General features: G+C 45.6%; 1 protein-coding gene across 1 annotated transcript in view; it reads right to left on the bottom strand.

Moving 5' to 3' along the window:
- Window positions 1–8025, bottom strand: part of LOC125429878 — a 42733-nt gene extending 34708 nt beyond the window's left edge. The window contains 4 exon segments of the mRNA XM_048491420.1: window positions 2080–3142; window positions 4544–4664; window positions 6116–6918; window positions 7888–8025. Of these exon segments, the coding sequence (XP_048347377.1) occupies window positions 2080–3142; window positions 4544–4664; window positions 6116–6733 (1802 nt within the window). The 5' untranslated portion in view covers window positions 6734–6918; window positions 7888–8025.
- Between the last annotated feature and the right edge of the window lie 7421 nt (window positions 8026–15446).

The following is a 15446-nucleotide window of genomic DNA, read 5'->3' as shown; positions in this document are numbered from 1 at the left end:
TTGGGGTTCCCCTGCATCAATCTGGTACATCTTCCTCTTGCCCAATTATTGAGTTCTGTTTTGAACAATGGGTTGCCAGCAACATCCAAAAGGAGCCCCCATTGAACTACTTATTAGGACTCCTCAAAAATTCTTCATTGGGCTGGATGTAAAAAGGTGGGGGGAGGAAGGGAGCAGGGATCTCTCAAGGCACAAAGTTAAGGTCTTGTCTTGTCAGCATCCTCTGTAAAATGCTGATCAGGTGTATAGGTTTAAAATGACACTGGTGGCCAGTTGCATCCTTACAGTTCAGGGAGAAAATATTAAAAATAGAGTCCTCCCATTGAAAACAGATTGTCCCACAATAGGCCAATTTTTTTTCTAACATCAGATGAGATACACAGATCTCTGAGAAAGCTTAAAGGAGAGGAAGAACATAGTGGTTCTGTATTCATGATACTTGAGCTGAATTTTAATTGGTGCACAAGGTAAGATGTCAATGGGTGCACAGTTGGGTAGTATTGCCATAGCTGTGTGGGGGGGGGGGAATCCAGAAGTACAGCCTCTTTCCATGTTAATTCCCCTCCAGTTGACAAATTTAATCTAATCCCTTTCTAAAACTGTCTATGCCTGTGGCCACCATTACATTCCCTGGCAGTGAATTCCAAGTTTTTTCACATTTGTTTAACCATTGTATGAAATGCAATATTAACCTACATGTTCCACTACTTTGATTCAGAATGGCTGCCCCCCCCCCCCCAGTGGAGTTAAATTTTAAAAAAATTCTTGCTTTTATAGAGCCAAACACATCTGTCTCCCATTAATTGTTACATGACAGTTATGTATTTAACTGAATTTTTGGAAAAGCATCAATGCTTATTGCCAAATGAATCTTTGGACCCAAAGTCCATGAATTTGCCTTTTACAGTCATCTAAGTGAGAGGATACCAAGATCAAGTTAATTCATGCCATAATATTCCCTATTTCTATGTATGGGTGTGAAAGCTGATCAATGAAGGAAGCTGACAAGAAGAAGGCAGATTCCTTTGAAATGTGTTGTTTGAAGAGAGTATAGTGGGCCCTAGATTAAATCAAGCCTGAAATGTCCTTAGAATCTAAAATGACTAAACTGAGACTATCGTACTTTGGTGGCATTATGAGAAGACAAGAGTAGAAAATCATGCTAGGAAAAACGAAAGGCAGCAGGAAAAGAAGACTCAACATGAGATGGATTGACTCCATCAAGGAAGTCACAGCCCTCAATTTGCAAGACTTGAGTGAGACTGTTTACGATAAGATGATAAGACGTTTTAGAGGGCATCAGTGATTCACAGGGTCACCATGAGCCAGGGGCAATTTGATGACACTTAACACCCACACACAAGCGCAGAGAATTCCACAGTTTATTAAGAGAGTGCCTCTTTCTGCCTTATGCCCTTGTCATCAGTTTTACTGGGTGACACCCCCCCCCCCAAGCTTTGGAATTCTGGGGGGGAGGAAAAAGTTAGCTTTACTCACTTTCTCCCATACCATGCAATGAAACCAGAACTTTAGACCCAGCTATGTTGTCTCTCCCATGTGGATTTCTCAGTGTCCAATCAGACAAGGAGGTCTGTTATACAGATGTCATATATGTTCCTTATTTATCCACCCAGAATCCACCCGATGGCAGAGAAAATGATAAAATCACATTAAAATGAACTATTTTCGAATCGGGGTGATAAAAACCAAACCAAATGAGCAAAAAATCCCATCACATTTTCAAGCAATGGGGAAGAAATGGCAGCAGCAGGTAACTAATGACCATCATCTTCCACTCTCCAGAAAATTTCTACCCGGCCCCACAAATGCCAGTAGGAGGGAGCAACATGCATGTCCCAAAGGAAGCAGTTCTGCTGTCGTGAGCCACTGACAGTGTCCTATCTGCATCATATCCCCCACATCTTCTATGGTAGAGGCAAATGGAATGTTAGTATTTGTGCTCCAGTTTTATCGCTCTCCCCAAGGTCGAGAATTGACATGATCCTCATTTGGTAAAAACAGTTTAATGGTTAGTTGTGCACATTCTGATGGAATATTTTGTTCTGCCCAAGTATTTACATGCTTTGCCTCCTATGTGAGTGTTTTTGATGCCTAATTAAATACTGGCTCTGACTGAATCGTTTCCTGCAGTCTGAGCATTCATATAGTTTCTCTGTTGTGTGTCTCCTCTGATGTCTGGTGAGATACTGGCAGACACTGAAACTTTTCCCACAGTCTAAGCATTCATAGGGCTTCTCCCCTGAGTGAATTCTCTGATGGCTAAGGAGGTTTGATTTATTGGAGAAGGATTTGGTACAGTCTGAACAGCTATACGGTTTCTGTCCTGTGTGGATTCTCAGGTGACTAAGAAGGTTGGACTTATCAGAAAAGCTTTTGGAACAATCTGAGCATTTATATGGTTTCTGTCCTGTGTGAATTCTCTTGTGAGTATTTAGATGTGAGCTTCGACGAAAGCATTTCTCACAGTCCGGGCATTCATAAGGCTTCTCTCCAGTGTGTGTTCGCTTATGGCTAATAAGGTTTGAGTTCAGGCGGAAGCTTTTCCCACAGTCAGAGCACTTGTATGGTTTTTCTCCGGTATGCGTACGCTTATGACTAATCAGGCTAGAGTTGCAACGAAAACTTTTTCTGCAGTCGCCACATTTGTACGATTTCTCTCCTGTATGGGTTTGCCGATGTCTATGAAGGTTTGAACTCCGATGAAAACTTTTCCCACAGTCCAAACATTTATATGGTTTTTCTTCCGTGTGGGTTCTGTGATGGCGATGGAGGTCTGAGCTCCACCGGAAGCTCTTCTCACAATCTGAGCACTTGTATGGCTTCTCCCCTGTGTGGGTTCTTTGATGCTTGTGAAGGTAAGTTTCATCTCTGAAGATTTTCCCACATACAGTACATTTATTCCTTCGTCTCCTGTTGTGCATTCTTGGCTGTACTGTGACTTCGTGAAAATCACCATCTTGATAAGAAATGGATTCATTCTTCCATTTCTTGGTTACATAGCCCTCCTTCCATTTTCCCTCGACTAGATTTACTCCATCATTTCCTTCCAATGCATGCTGTTTGACACATTTCCATAACACCACATGTGGCTGCCTTTTGGTCTCACCCTGACATTCACTGCCTGTTGGAATCAAGAGAAAAAAGTCTATGTTACTTGAATGGAAGCAGCCAATCAGAACCGGATTGAAAGGCTGTCACGTGAAGGAAGGCAGAGACCTAGTCCTGTTGGCAACAGAGATAGAATTTGCAATAATGAGTTTAATTTATAGGTAGAAAATGTTAGGATTTTTTTTTTCAGTAAGCGTAGGAACTAGTGGAGGGGTGAGTTCTCCCTTACAGGCCATTTTCAAACAGGTTTGGACTAGGTGGCCTGTATCGCTCCTTCCAACTCTATGATTCTAATTACTTTCTCCAAGGGTTTCAAGCCATTTATGTTTGTCAGTGTGGGATTTTTTTATATATCAGAAAAATCTCATTGTCATACCAAGAATTGTTTCAATTGCACATGGAAGTGATGGTAGAAAATGCCATCAAGTTGCAGCCATTTTACGGTAATCCCATAAGGTTTTTCAAGGCCAGAAATAATAATAAAAAATAAGGCTAAGGCCGATGGTGCAAAATATAATAACATTACATTTTGTTGCTCAGATACATTTCTATACACATTTTACTCAAGAGGCTATTTCAGGGGAATCTCTTTCATCACTGCAAGACTAACAGATTCTCCTAAAGAAGCCTCTTGGATGAAATGCGTAGGGAAATTTATCTGAGTAATAAATTATTATTTTACCTATTTTGCACCATCGACCTTGGCTTGTTTTTTTTTAATCTCCAGGGGACTGAAGGTGCCTACTGTAGGGAAAGGAAAGGAATGTGATTGTAAGCTACTTGTCATGTCAGAGTAGAGAAAACTGAGCTATAAAAACATTCTTCTTCTTGAGGGAAATATCCAGAGACAAGCTAACGCCATTTCAACAAGCTGAGATTCCTGACTTTAAGAAGAAGCCCCAAGTGAAATCACTCTCTTTCTCTCTCTGCCGCAAATTGTCAGTTCAGTAAAACTGTGGGTGAGGGCAACTGTAACTGTTTTACAGGACATCTGCGATCAATCACTGTAAATAACCAATACTTTGTTAAATTCCTTGCTTTATTCACCAAACCACTAAGCACTCAGTCCTTCTAAAGAAGACACAATACAGGTATATTTATTTTTCGAATTGTAAAAGGAAGATGTCGGTATAAATCACTCCAGGAAAAGATGGCAGGAAAATTAATTGAAATTACTTCAGAGCCCTACTCTAACTCGCTACGTTCCTCTGCAATAGCAGCATGTAATCCAGCACCGTGATTTCTTAACAGTGCCTCACAGATGAGTTGCAACACATTATAACTAAAATTAAGTCAGTCATTGCTACTGGAAGATATGGCAGGATAGAGCGCTGAGAAAGCACCTAGTCATCACAACCCCCCTCAAGCCACCCAGATCCATAATAAATAAGTTATGGGCACAGCCAGTCCTTACCTGCTCCTGCCTCACTCTCTTGTTTGACCTCTCCAGGTGGAACTCTCTCTGAGATCTCCAGCAAAGGCCCTTCTTCTACTGGAAGACTGACAACCACCTCTTGGAACAGCTTTGCAGGCTCCTGAAAAATGAGAAATCACAGACTATTGTCAAGTAATGATGAAACAGTGGGTGACAACAAATTTTTGTCCTATTCATTGTGCCCCATTGCCATGGAAAGGGTCTGGCTGCACAGGTGAGCAATACATTGCAAGGGCTCCCTATTACAATCCTTGATACCTTCAGTTTAAAATGGCAGGTGTTAGAAAAGACCCTTTTTTCTCCCAGAAACCCTGGAGAGTAATACCAGATGATCAATGTCAGAGTCCCCACTCTGCCACAGAAGCTCAGTGAGTGACCTTGAACCAGTCACACACTCTGAGCCTAACCTATCTCACAGGATTGTTAAGAAGATAATACAGAGGAGAGAACGATGGAAGCCAATTTGGGTTTCCACTGGGGGGAAAGAAGGGTACAAATGAAGTAAAATAAAATTCAAAGCAGACAATACTGAGCTAAGTGGACCAAAGTTCTGACTCAGGATAAGGCAGCTTTGTGTGGTCAGGTTTGGACTAGTGCTAGTGGACAGTGCTATCAAGTGGCAGCCCACTTATGTTGACCCTGTGGGCAGTGGTTCTCAACCTGTGGGTCGCGACCCCTTTGGGGGTCGAATGACCCTTTCACAGGGGTCACCTAAGACCAACGGAAAACACATATTTCCGATGGTCTTAGGAACCGAGACACAAATAATTTTATGGTTGGGGGTCACCACAACATGAGGAACTGTATTAAAGGGTCGCGGCATTAAGAAGGTTGAGAACCACTGTGTAGGGTTTTCAAAGCAAGAGATGAGCAGAGTGGTTTGCCATGACCTGTCCATGGCCCTTTCCACACAACCAAAATAAAACATTTTCAGGGCGGAAATAAATGTTTCCTCCGACGAGTTCCGCATGGTTTTTAGCCCAAAACATTTTATTTCCAGCCTCAAAACATTTTATATTCATCCTGGATTGTAGTGATTCTTTTTGTGAAAATGTCTTCAAAACATTTTCACTTACTGGACATATGTCTTTAAAACATTTCTCACGCCTCTCTGCAGTCCCTGGACTTCCTCCTCCATACCATTTTCCGAACTCTCTTTGTCATCTCACCTGTGTCAGATTTTTTTGGGAGGGGAAGGTTGAAGATATAAAGACACAACTCAGAGAATTGCAGCTTGAGGCGTTGAAGCATTGAAGCTACAAATCCACAGCAAAGCCAAAATAAAATAGAGGAATCACAAAATGGTGGCGAGAAAGTGTTTTGAGGGAGTGGGTGTGAACAAATGAGATGTAAAATGTTTCGCAAATGTTTTCAGTGACTTGCGCGGAATTGTCCTCAGTGCAGCAGCTCTAGACTTCATTGGCAGTTTCCCATCCAAGTACTAACTGAGACCAACCCTCATTAGCTTCTGAGGTCTGAAAAGATCAGGCTAGCCTTCTAGGTCAGGGTCAGGTTTAGACTCTCCACTACAAAAGGACAAAATGTTCTCACCACCTTTTTCGGGTTCTCTCTTTTCTTTTGTCTCAGGAGGAAGTTCTCCACCAGGGCCACTGCCTGGCAGCAGTTCTCAAACCCCTGTTCCTTCACCAAACTCTGCATCTCCTGAGGCAGGATAGCCAGGAACTGCTCCAAAATCACCAAGTCTAGGATCTGCTCCTTGGAATGTCTCTCTGGCTTCAGCCACTGATGGCAAAGCTCTCGGAGCCGGCTGTAAACCTCCTGAGGACCTATGGCTTCCGGATATTGGAACTGCCTGAAGTTTTGGCACTGTCCCTGTGAACTGACGGCCCCCTCAGTGGGATCTGGAGAAGTCTTTGCATTGTCCCACGGGGCAGGCTCTGGGTTCGGCCATCCAGATGGAGGGGACTGAACTGTCCTGAGGAACTCCTGCCATTGGGCTTCCCACTGTTGTGATGACACTCCATCCTCTGGCTCATTTTTGACATGTTGCAGTCCTGTTCCTCTTAAACAGGATCTGATAGTTCCCAACTCCAGTTTGGGGCCTGCTGACTCTGCTTTTTCCATTTTCACACCTGGATTCTCACCCTGAAAGCATGGAACCAGAATGGGGGAGTGGGAGCCAAATTCAATAGAGTCTTTGGAGGCCATGATTTCCGCTCAGGCCTCCTTTTCCACAAAACACTGGACAAATTTTATGCTTTTTTTTGTCTGTAGTTACATTGCCGCCAAAGGATTACTGGGACATCTTGAACCCCTCTTCTTACCATCAGGGTCTCTGGAGAATTGGTTCATCCATGAAGAGTCTTTGGGTAACAGGTTGAAAAAAGTTAGCTCTGTAGAAAGAGATGAGTGGACAATTAAATGTTCAGCTTTTGGGCTGGAATGTCTGAGTTTGCCCTTTCCCCCTTTCATTTGATTTTCTTATGATGTTGGCTATGAACCTTTTCGATTCCCCCATTTTTTTAACTAATGATATCCCCGATTTATTTATGTTTTTATGGCATTTTATGCAATCCTCTGAAAAGGCCCAGGTTAGTGTTGTGGATGCCCCACTTAAAACTTGACCTGCGCTTAACCAAACAGCCTTTATTGAAAAAAGCAAGAAAAACAAGGGTATAGAACTGGAAGTTTTGAGCAAAGCAGTGTGAATAATAAAATATCTCGAGAACAAGGCATATCATGTTCAATGCTTGTGAAGGAAAAACCCCCTGCAGGTTGAAACGGAAGAAAACAAAACGAACACCAGTGGATCAGCTACGCAAAAAAACCAGCCAGTCTCTCGCGGCGCTTAGCTTTCTACTTGCAATGACTTTTTTAAAAAAATGTCAAGGAAACAATCAAAAACGTAACCTCCCTCCTGCAGTCTGAAGTGGTACGACCCTCCGTGTCCGTAGCCGGTTTGGACCAACCCAACAGCGGGAGGGAGGGGAGGTCTTGCCAGGGTGGACGCCAAAGAAACACTCTGATGCAAAATAATGCAAAAAATTGAGCCTCAGCCTCGCTTTGCTTCTCAGTGACCTGGGAAGCATCGGACTTCCTCGAAGAAAGGCACAGCCCTTCTTAACCCTTGAAGGTTTGTTTTTTTTGGGGGGGGGGGAGCCCTTCTGTGCTTCTTACGCATCTACTTTATTTCTCGTCTAATCCTTCAGTAGACCACCCGTCCCGCCCCCCTCCCCGCTGTAGAATCATGCACCAACCCGACAAGGTTGTGTCTGTGGGTGTCGTGCGACCCCATTTCTAGCTGCCACGCAATTCTAGTCTAGATCTCTCCCCCTACCCCCCAACCCACTCTTTGAACTCACCTCCACATGAAAGCTGCCGAAGCAAAGCTTTCTGCGAGCATAAACCCGAACCATTCTAAAGGCAGCTGCTCCCAGGCGGGGGTTTAGAAAGAGGAGAGCGGACGACTTCGCACACCCAAAAAATTACATCTCCTCTCTCTCCCCGCTTTGCAAATAGTCTTTTGGCTCCTCTCTGGGAATCATAGTTCTGTTGGTTTTAACTCTTGCTGGGCATGTGCAAGACAGATTTAAAAAAAAAACAAATTATAGCTACTACCCAGACCATGGTATCTTCTGTCTGCAAAGTAAGAACATAAGAACGTAAGAACAAGCCAGCTGGATCAGACCAGAGTCCATCTAGTCCAGCATTCTGCTACTCGCAGTGGCCCACCAGGTGCCTTTGGGAGCTCGCATGCAGGATGTGAAAGCAATGGCCTTCTGCTGCTGCTGCTGCTCCTGAGCACCTGGTCTGCTAAGGCATTTGCAATCTGAGATCAAGGAGGATCATGTAGATGCTCTATTTCCGAGCCATGACCCCATGAATATGATACTCTTCATACCGTGGAGCTTTTGATGAACTGGGCTGTCACCAACCCAATTCTTTAGGCACAGCAAGAGTCCTCGACCTGATCTCTTACTTTTTAATATAATCTGTCTGATTGGCAGTATTGTCTGCCCTGACTGGTAAAGATTGTCCAGGTTTTTATGCTGAGATCTTCAACATGGCTTACAGTATGTGTGTATGTTAAGTCCTGTCAAGTCCTTTCCGACCTGTGGCGATCCTATGAATTAATGGCTTCCAAAACGTCTCGTCCTTGCGCAGGTCTTGCAAACTGAGGGCTGAGGTTTCTTTTATTGAGTCGATCCATCTCATGTTGGGCCTTCCTCTTTTCCTGCCACCTTCGATTTTTCCTAGCATTGGAAATACTGGCCTTTAACTTTCTGCTGAGTTCTGAGATGGAGAAAAAGTCCACTTTCACTATCCCGTGCGTGGTTTTATAAACCTATCATGTGATGAGCGTAGCCAGCAGTCCCTGGACTCCTATTATGGTTGCCCAGGCCCAACCTGAGCCAGTGCCAGATGCTGGGCTTGCTTGCTCTTGGGACAGCATTAGATGTGGCATGCATGCCCCATGCCTGTTTCCTCCTGGTCCTGCACCAGTTGTAGACTTTGCCAACTAGCCCTGTTGACACATTACTGTGAAAGCTTGCGTATCCTGCCTGCCCATGCGTCCTTTGTTTGTATATGTGACCCAACACATGTTCACTTTACAAATGAAAGTGGAATTGATTGCCTGGATAAACAAGGGGCTTACTTCACCTGTTCAGCTGTACACGCACTGGGTGTAACATGAGAATTACTCAACACTGTGCAGAGTTTGCTTCTGCAGTCACTGTACCTTGGGCTAATGTGGTAGTGGATACTGTAAAAGACAAAGTAAACAGAATTGGGTCCTACATCCAAAACCATAATTGCTGTGGGACTGTGACAGGAATCCCTAACATCATGCCCAGGGATGCGATGGTGCTCCCAGGCACCCACTGGGCCTTTCCCCACTTTTCCTGCCGTCGCTGCGCGCAATTTCCAGCGTGCGGCATCCCTGGCGCACACCCGGGTGTCCCCACGACCCTGCGCAGGGTCATCAAAAGGCGCCCTTTGCAAGAGCGCCAGGGATGCCTCGCGCTGAGGGGGCACGACAGCAGCAGCATCGGGGCAGCTGCGCTGTCGCCGCCCCTCTCGTGGGGAGTGCCAGGGGACCCCGCACTACTCTCCTCAAGTAGCACAGGGCTTAAGGTAAGTGGGGAAAGGCCCACTGATACCTTTCCTGGCACACATAAAGTAGAGTTAAAAAGTGGGCTGAGTCAGATGGGGCTTTTGCCCAGAATGACTTCTGTTTGGCTCTGCATATCTTTAAAATCTTGAGCAAGGAGTTTTTCCGGGTGGGTTGAAGGAGGCAGTGGTCCGCCCACTCTTAAAAAGACCGCTGTTAGATCCTAGTGATCCGGCCAATTACCGCCCCGTTTCGAATCTTTCGTTTCTGGGGAAGGTAATTGAGAGAGTGGTGTTGGAGCAGCTTCAAGGTTTTCTGGAGGACGCATCGGCCTTCGATCCCTTCCAGTCTGGCAGCTTCCTCGTGCTGGGCAGAAGGTGGGGCCGAGGAGACTCGGTTTTCTGGCGTCACTGTCATCTGCAGATGCAGCTCCGTATGCGAAGCTTGACCGAGAAGCGTGGATCCGGCCAGCCAAGCTGGTATTATTGGATCTTACCGGCGGCATTTGATGTGGTCGCACTTCATGACCTTTTGACTCCACTGCGCCTGGCGGCCTTCGAGTCGCGAGGCACTGTCCTTCAATGGATTTGCCTCGTTCCTCCGGGACCGGGGTCAGGCAAGTGTGAGTGTGGGGACCGGGACCTCCGGCGGTGCCCACTTCATTATGTAAGGGTGCCCCAGGGAGGCGCTGCTGTCCCCGCTTTGTTGTTTAATATCTACATGCGACCCCTTGCTCTAGCTGGTACGGAGCTTTGGGCTGGTGTGTGCCACCAATATGCTGATGACACTCCCACAGCTCCAGTTCTGTCGATGGAGGGGGGAGCAGTCACCGCCCCTGCAGCTCTACGAAAGCATTGTTTGGGAGGCGGTAGCTGGTTGAATTTGAAGCAGAGCAGGTTAAAAGCAGAGCAGGTTTAAAAGGCTGAATCCCAACGAAGACGGAGATTCTCTGGCTAAGAGCCGTGGGGAGTGGGGGATTTCCAGCCGCCCGGTGTGTGGGAGGGGGTCTCATTGGCACCCGACCCCCTCCTCCGTCCCACAGCCTGGGGAGGTCCCACCTGGATTCGCCTCTCTTTCAATGGAGACCCAGGGTGGCTCCATGTAACCCGGAGTTGCCTTCTTCCATCTTCCACGGGTTGCAGGCCCGGCAGCTGGTCCCCTTGCTTCACCTCTCCCAGAACAGACCTTGGCCACTGTAATCCCATTTTGGCAAACCGGGCTTCACCTCCGTGGCTGGACTATTTTGGCACAAAACTTCAGCTGCGGCGCTGGAGCCTCCCCTCTCTTGCGGCTGTTGGGATCCGGAAATTGAAACTGGTCCAAATTGCATGCAGCCGGCCACGCTTTGCTCCACCGGAGAGGTGCCTTTAGAGATCACATCTATGCCGTACGGTGTTTGCATCGCTTTGCACTGGCAAACCCAGTTGAGTTCGGATTATTAACTTCAAGGTGTTTGGTGTTAACCTTTAAAGGCCCCACAGCGGTCTGCAGGACGCTTCGTGCCTAAAGAGACCGTCTGCAGCCCCATATGTCCAATACGCATCGGGTTCTCTGCGCTCGGCAGAGGCTAATTCAGAGCCAGGGATCCCCGCTTCTAAGGATCGCTGGGTTGAAAGTTTTCCACTAGAACCTGTGGGTGATTTCACGGTTCTGGTTCTGCCTGGTGGGAATGCTCTCTCCACCAACTGTCCGAGATTTCTGGTGGGTTAAGACCTTAATGAATTCGCATGGGAGCCTGGTAAGACTGAGTTATTCCCGGCTTGAGGCTTTGGAGAGTCCAGCAGCATGATGAGGAATGCCCGAGTAACAGCTACAACCCACTGTTCCCTTTGTAGGAGTTTTAATGAAGCGGACGCCATCTCTGGCTCTTTTTTAAATTCGATACAGAAATTTGGATGCTGCTTTAAATTGTTTTTTTAATATTTTATTGTTTTATCACTGTTGTAAGTAGCCTGGGCCTGAAAGATTCCCTTCGAGGAGGCGTATAAAAGTAGAATAATAAATAAATAAATAAAAAATAAAATAAAAACATTGCTTTGCCAGCACCTGCTGTCACAGCATAAGGAACTTCGCTATGTGATTGAAGATAGGCTGTGTGTATGCAAAAGAAATACGTTTTTTTAAAAAAACAGGGCATTCTTTTAAAAAGACATTCTGTAATACAGAGCTTCTGCTTGAAATGTTGATGAGTTACGATCAGAGCAATGCATGCATTTACTTCCTGACGTTTTGTGGTTGGTTCTGTCTCTTGTGGCAGGCATTTTATGGTCAGATCTACCTCCTGTGGCAACCATTTTTTGATTTTGTCCCCACAATGTATCAGAATTCCAGACCTCAGTTTGGGGACCCCTCCACTATGTTGCCTCAGACTGTGTCTGTTGCTCCTACAACACACTGCCTTCAGCTATCTTAACACATGCATTTTTTTTCCAGCTAATCATCTTGTGTCTCTCATTCAAAAACATACAGCGTCTTCTCTCTCCGGACCCTTTTCCCACTGCATAGTTACTCTTTCTTATTGGACTGGGTTCTCTGCCATTCAATCTGCCCCCAAGTTTCTGTCTCTTTTCTCCATCAGGTAGGCTAAAGGAAGCTTTTTACAGCCACCCCTGTTAATATGCTATAACGCAAGATGGCCTATCACCACTACCCAGAGGTGGGATCCAGCAGGTTCTCACAGGTTCCCGAGAGTAGGTTACTAATTATTTGTGTGTGCCGAGAGGGGGTTACTAATTGGTGATTTTGCCACGTGATTTTTGCCCTAGTTACACCCACTCCCTTCCTCAGCAGTAGATGCATGCCAGAACTTGAAGCAGTCTAGCAGGAGGTGCACCCGGCGATGCATGGCAGCCTGGAGCCTGCGTGGCATCTCGCTTCCTTCAAGGATCCCATGCAGTAGCAACGCGGCCCTGCCACAGCCCCGCCCAGGAATGCCTCGGGCCCCTGGAATGCCCGGCCACGCCCAGCCCCATTGGAGCTACACCACAGTTTGAATCCCACCACCATGGGAACCTGTTACTAAAATTTTTGGATCCCACCACTGCCACCACCCCTCACAAATCTTGCCTTTAAAACAAGAAAAGCTGGCTTCTGGGGTGCTTAATCAAAGGAACATTTATTTCAAGAAAACATCATAAACAGGCACACAAAACTGGTGTACAAGACAATCATAAACATTAAAATTGCTAGTTAGCACTGCCCCAAAGCTGTGACCAGCCAGAGATGGCAGGGTATCAGATCTTGAATATTTTCCATTTAAATTGGAAAACATGAGACATACTATTGGGCATGCATTTTTCACAAACAACCCTGCCGCAGAGCCAAGATAATGGATGCCAGGCTCTGCCCCAAAACACTGTTTTATAAGGTTAAAAAGTTCCAGGCGGTACATGCCTGTGCCATCAAAAACCACGTGGCTGTTAACCAATCACAGGCAACCCCCCTCCCCAAGTTCAATGGCTTAATTAAACATGCAAATTTGAGTCACATAAAAACTAATTTATCAGGAAAGAGAGAGAGACAGAAAGCAGAGAACGGAAAGGGCGGGGGGAGACTTGGGAGGCAGCCACCTTACAACTTTCAAAACCACCTCTATGGTAGATGGAACTTTGAGGATGTAAACTTCCACCTGTCAATACAAAGAACATGGCTGCACTTTGGTAAAGAGGACAACCCGATACCAATGTTCGTATTGAAGAGTGAACGAGTCCCGTTTCTTCAAAACTCCTCTCCCAGTATCCCCTGGGATTAATGTTCCTCTATGAAGGATATTCATAAAAGAAGGTGCAGCAGGTTAGTTTACACGCACCCATTGCCAAAACAAAACAAAACAAAACAACAGTAAAGTTCAGAAGACAAACACAGAGAAGTACCACACACTGCACGCAAACATCTTTAGGATGTCAAGAAACTAGTCCAGATGGAGGAACTACAGCATCCCTGACGTGTTGGAGAGGGTTCACACACTGCTATAATGCTAATCAACGCTCAAGTACCGGCAGAAAAGTAAGGCAGTGTATGTCTCAAGCTTCATTGCTTGTCGATCTACCCGTGGTGAGCTATAGAGATGTTTACACAAAACTGGAAGAGAGCTGCTCCTTTTTGTGTTTCCTTCTGTCGCCCTCATGCACCACAAACATAGATTACAAGGGCTTTTCTTTTCTTTCTTTCTTTTTTGAAGACTAGTAACATTTGCAGACATACTTAAAAGGCTGGAGTAAGGCAGAGTGCTCTTTGGCAAAATCAGACTTTGAGTCCAGAGAAGAGGAGAGAACAAATGGACAGACACAAGGCTGGGTAGCAGTCAATGTCACAAGCCAAAAAATGTCCAGGGTTGCATAGCTGCATGTTCAGAGTCATGGCTACCTGAATGGCATTGTGGACCACAAAGATACTCAGTCCTTCAAGGCATAGAAATGTGCAAGGTTATATACATAATAAAACACAGCATAAACATAGAATCTTCAATATAATAACAGTGATTAAAATTTTCCCATGCGTTCCTCACCCACCCACCTACCCCCCCGCCCCCCGCGCATAGACATGTAATATCCTGAAAACTTCCATCAACTCAGGGTTACGCATGCAAGAAAATGAGATGGTGGAGCTCTGAGAATACAGAAAGGGTGGGGCCACTTCTGCCTACTGGCAACAGATCACAGTTTGGAATGTTCCGTTCGGTTAACAATCCCCTTGCATGCAGAAAAGCTGTGTTGCAAGCAGAAAACTTTTCGACCTGGTGGTGCTAGTTTTCTAATTGCAGAGAAGGATTTACTTTTTTTTTTTTTAAACACAAAGGATCATTCAAAGCTGGAATCCACCAAAGCAGCGCAGCCTTTTCTATCGCCTCAGGGCTGAACCAGCTCGTTCTCCAACACGAGAACCAGTGCACCAAGGCATTTAGAAAGTCAGAAATTCATTTTCATCATGATGCTACAAGTAGCTACTATCTTAAGAGTAGCAATCAGAGGACTCGACTCTGGTCTCCAGAGGCTTCCTGCTCTACCACTCCCCCACCCCCTACAGCCTCTCAACTTCCTCGGCAGCTTTTTCCTCAGGAGGCGCAGCAAAGGCCTCCTTCAAGACTCCTCTCAGCCAAGATGGAGGCAAATTGAGAGGAACAAATAGGTGGCAAAAGCTAAAGGTTTTCACCAAGGTTTCCATTACTGTTCATTGGGGAGGAGGAGTTTTGAGAGCTCTTAGTCAAGAGTTTGGGCTCATGTATAGAAACAGGCTGACTTGACCACAAACGGAAACTAGTCAACTTCATACCATCCACAATGCACTAACATCAAGCCGCTAATGAAATGGATGTGTATGACACCCCCCCCCCCCCTCTCCGTATCACATGTAGGCTAAATGTATGCCGCTCTTTATGTTCATAAACAAGTTCTTGCTATTCTTCCACTGTTTTCTTTACTCGGGGATAGAAAACAAAAAACCATAAACACAAAATCCACACATTTCCTTTTCTTTAACCTTCAGGGTGAAGCCTTCAAAATCAAAGCGAGCATCAGCCCAGAGTCCTAAGCATAAAACATATCTTGCTATGATCAACAGAGGGGTCACCCGCTTCAGGAAATCTTAGGTCAATGCAGTGGAGGAGCGTTGGTTGATTTAATTTGTCGATTCGATTTGAACAAGTCTGTACACACACACAAAAAGCATTTTTAAGGATGCAATTTCTGGATCGGGCTACATAAGTTCCACTGATTTCATAGTCTGATGTATTTGTCTTGGTGGCAGGACGGGTTTTGTTTTGTAACCAAGTAGATGCGGTCCAGCAGCACCATCACTGTACGAGAGTAT

The sequence above is a fragment of the Sphaerodactylus townsendi genome, linkage group LG03, assembly GCF_021028975.2.
Source record: "Sphaerodactylus townsendi isolate TG3544 linkage group LG03, MPM_Stown_v2.3, whole genome shotgun sequence".
NCBI lineage: Eukaryota > Metazoa > Chordata > Lepidosauria > Squamata > Sphaerodactylidae > Sphaerodactylus > Sphaerodactylus townsendi.
Note: the sequence above shows the minus strand (reverse complement) of the source record. Positions and strands in the feature narration are given on the sequence as shown.